General features: G+C 34.6%; 1 protein-coding gene across 2 annotated transcripts in view; it reads left to right on the forward strand.

Annotated features, from left to right (window-relative positions):
* Positions 1 to 1,395: 1,395 nt before the first annotated feature.
* LOC144963271 (uncharacterized) overlaps positions 1,396 to 2,500 on the forward strand; it is a 20,007-nt gene continuing 18,902 nt past the window's right edge. Inside the window, exons 1-2 of one of the 2 annotated variants that reach the window (XM_078897143.1) lie at positions 1,396 to 1,585; positions 1,673 to 2,500. The exon at positions 1,673 to 2,500 is cut by the window's right edge and continues 595 nt beyond it. In XM_078897143.1, the coding sequence (XP_078753269.1) occupies positions 2,271 to 2,500 (230 nt within the window). In that variant the 5' untranslated portion in view covers positions 1,396 to 1,585; positions 1,673 to 2,270. The other variant, XM_078897142.1, reaches the window with a different exon arrangement.

The following is a 2,500-nucleotide window of genomic DNA, read 5'->3' on the forward strand; positions in this document are numbered from 1 at the left end:
TTTATTATTCATATTTTTATCTCCATTTGAAGCTATTCATCAAAGAGTTATAAAATGTGCATTAATGTAAGCAGATTGTCTATAAAGAAAAATATATGAAAATAAACAATAAATACATTGAGCTTTAACATAGCGCAATATCCACTAAGCGTGATTAAAGCGCTTTGCTTTACAAAGGTTCCCTCCCTGACCAACAGTACGTGTAATCCGTAGACATGATGCCTGTTAGGCGATATTACATTTTTTTTTCGGACAAAGACAACGCTGTTCACAGTCAGGTACTCATTTTACCCCTGAGTACGATGAGAGAATGTGAGTTAAAGAGCCTTTTCCAAAGACTCAACTATGCGCTGAGTGAGCTCGAATCCAGGACCTTCCGATCCCAAAGCGAGTGTCGTATCATAATATAGTCATATACATTAAACAAGAAGGATACATTCCTAAACTGGCTTTCGGAAGCTTTGGGAACGCCCATAGACCTACACACACACACACACACACATATATATACACACACACACACACACACACTCACACATTTGTATTTCGTTTTATAAATGGCTAATAAATAGAGGTGCCTAAATGAGTCAATAAAAAGGAGATAAAGATAAAGTAAAGGGAATACATCTGACTCACGAATGAACAACACAAAACAAACGATGTTTCGGCCCTTGGCCTATTTCAAGTAAATGGCCCATGGTAATTGTGTTAAAATACGACACACATAATATTGTTATGGGCTCAACAAATTTACCGGGGCTCTGAAAATTAAAAACAAAAAATTTGGCCAGAAAACTATCTAGTCCTTCAAATATCGATCGTTTCATTATAATATGATCTCATCTTGGCAAAAACTTTCAAAACTTGGACTTCGTTTGAAAATTTTTTTTTTCCAAGATGAGAGTCATTTAAATTGATGGATATTTGAAGAAAGTGTTTTTTGGCTATTATTTAAAGAATGTGATTAAAAAAAATATACGGCAAAGATAATGTTTTTATAATGTCTATTTTAAGCTCGTGTTTTATTTTTCAGATAATAATTAGACTATAAAAATAGAACGCAATTACCCTGGTTACTCATTTCAACACATTTTACTCCTTTTCAGAAATGATTATTTAATCCCTATGAATGGAGCAAAAGAAAAACAAACAAACTCACCTTTAACTGATAATAATCTTATTATAATATTCCAATCCAAGTAAAAACAAACAAACGCATAAACATGGCGGTGTTATGGAAAGTGAACTGGTAATCAATAACCTCACTGACGTCAGAGCGGCACGTGTGTGTGTGTGTGTGTGTGTGTGTGTGTGTGTGTGTGTGAATATGAAACACACAAGGCAGATTTCGAATCTGCATTCTTAAAATTTATGTTAAATAGTGTTTGATTTTATCGCGTGGCCAAATATGCATGAGTTAAGAGACATGGGGAATTGGATATTGAAGGATTAGTGAAAAACACCTTTAGATAGATAGTTGTATGGGAGAGGTTTTTCCCATGGGTTCAAGAAAGTATTCTATTATTTCAATTCAGGACTTTTATCGTGGCCTAATGCTTGAGATATGGAACATTGAATATTCAAGGTTAGTGAAAAACACCTTTAGATAGATAGTTGTATGGGAGAGGTTTTTCCTATGGGTTCAAGAAAGTATTCTATTATTTCAATTCAGGACTTTTATCGTGGCCTAATGCTTGAGATATGGAACATTGAATATTCAAGGTTTAGTGAAAAACACCTTTAGATAGTTGTGTGGGAGAGGTTAACCCCCCTGAGGCCAACCAATCTAACCACGGGTTCAAGACCGTATTATATTTATTTCAATTTAGGTCTTTTATTGTGCCAAATGCATGAGACATGGAACATTGAATATTCAAGGATAAGTGAAAAACACCTTTAGATAGTTGTGTGGGAGAGGTTTTCCCCAGTAGGCCAATCAAACCACGGGTTCACGTTCAAATAAAATTTCAATTCAGGACTTTTCTACAATTCTGAATGGATTTATTTATGAAAAGGATTGTCTTCATTTTAAATACCGCAGTGAAAATAATTTAATACATTTGCTGTGAAAATATTTTCTCAACATTTTTCAGAAGATGGAGCAGTTGTAAAACTTTAGTTTCAATGCGCATGCGATAATCTTTGGATTTATTGTGAAATTTAAATATTCAAATGTTGGATTAGAATAATTTTGTCATTTTTTCCACACCTCTCTATCGGATACATTATATCTCGGAGTTGTCTCAGATAATATAACCCAAGAAAAGAAAATGCTGATTCAAGCTTCATCTAAGCCTTTAAACGGTCACAAACCATGTAAATATTACAGATGCCCAGCTTTTGGACAATCCATCATCGACTTGCCAGATGAAATTCTAGTGAGGATTTTTAGTTTTTTTCGTCCAATCAAAGACGAGTTACCCATTTTATCCCTCGTTTGCCGAAAATGGCGCCGAATCCTTCAAACAACGGGGCATTTGTGGCGGGAAATTCACATTGA

This window comes from Berghia stephanieae, chromosome 1 (genome assembly GCF_034508935.2).
Source record: "Berghia stephanieae isolate SIO BIC M18660-M18661 chromosome 1, UCSD_Bste_1.3, whole genome shotgun sequence".
Lineage (NCBI taxonomy): Eukaryota > Metazoa > Mollusca > Gastropoda > Nudibranchia > Aeolidiidae > Berghia > Berghia stephanieae.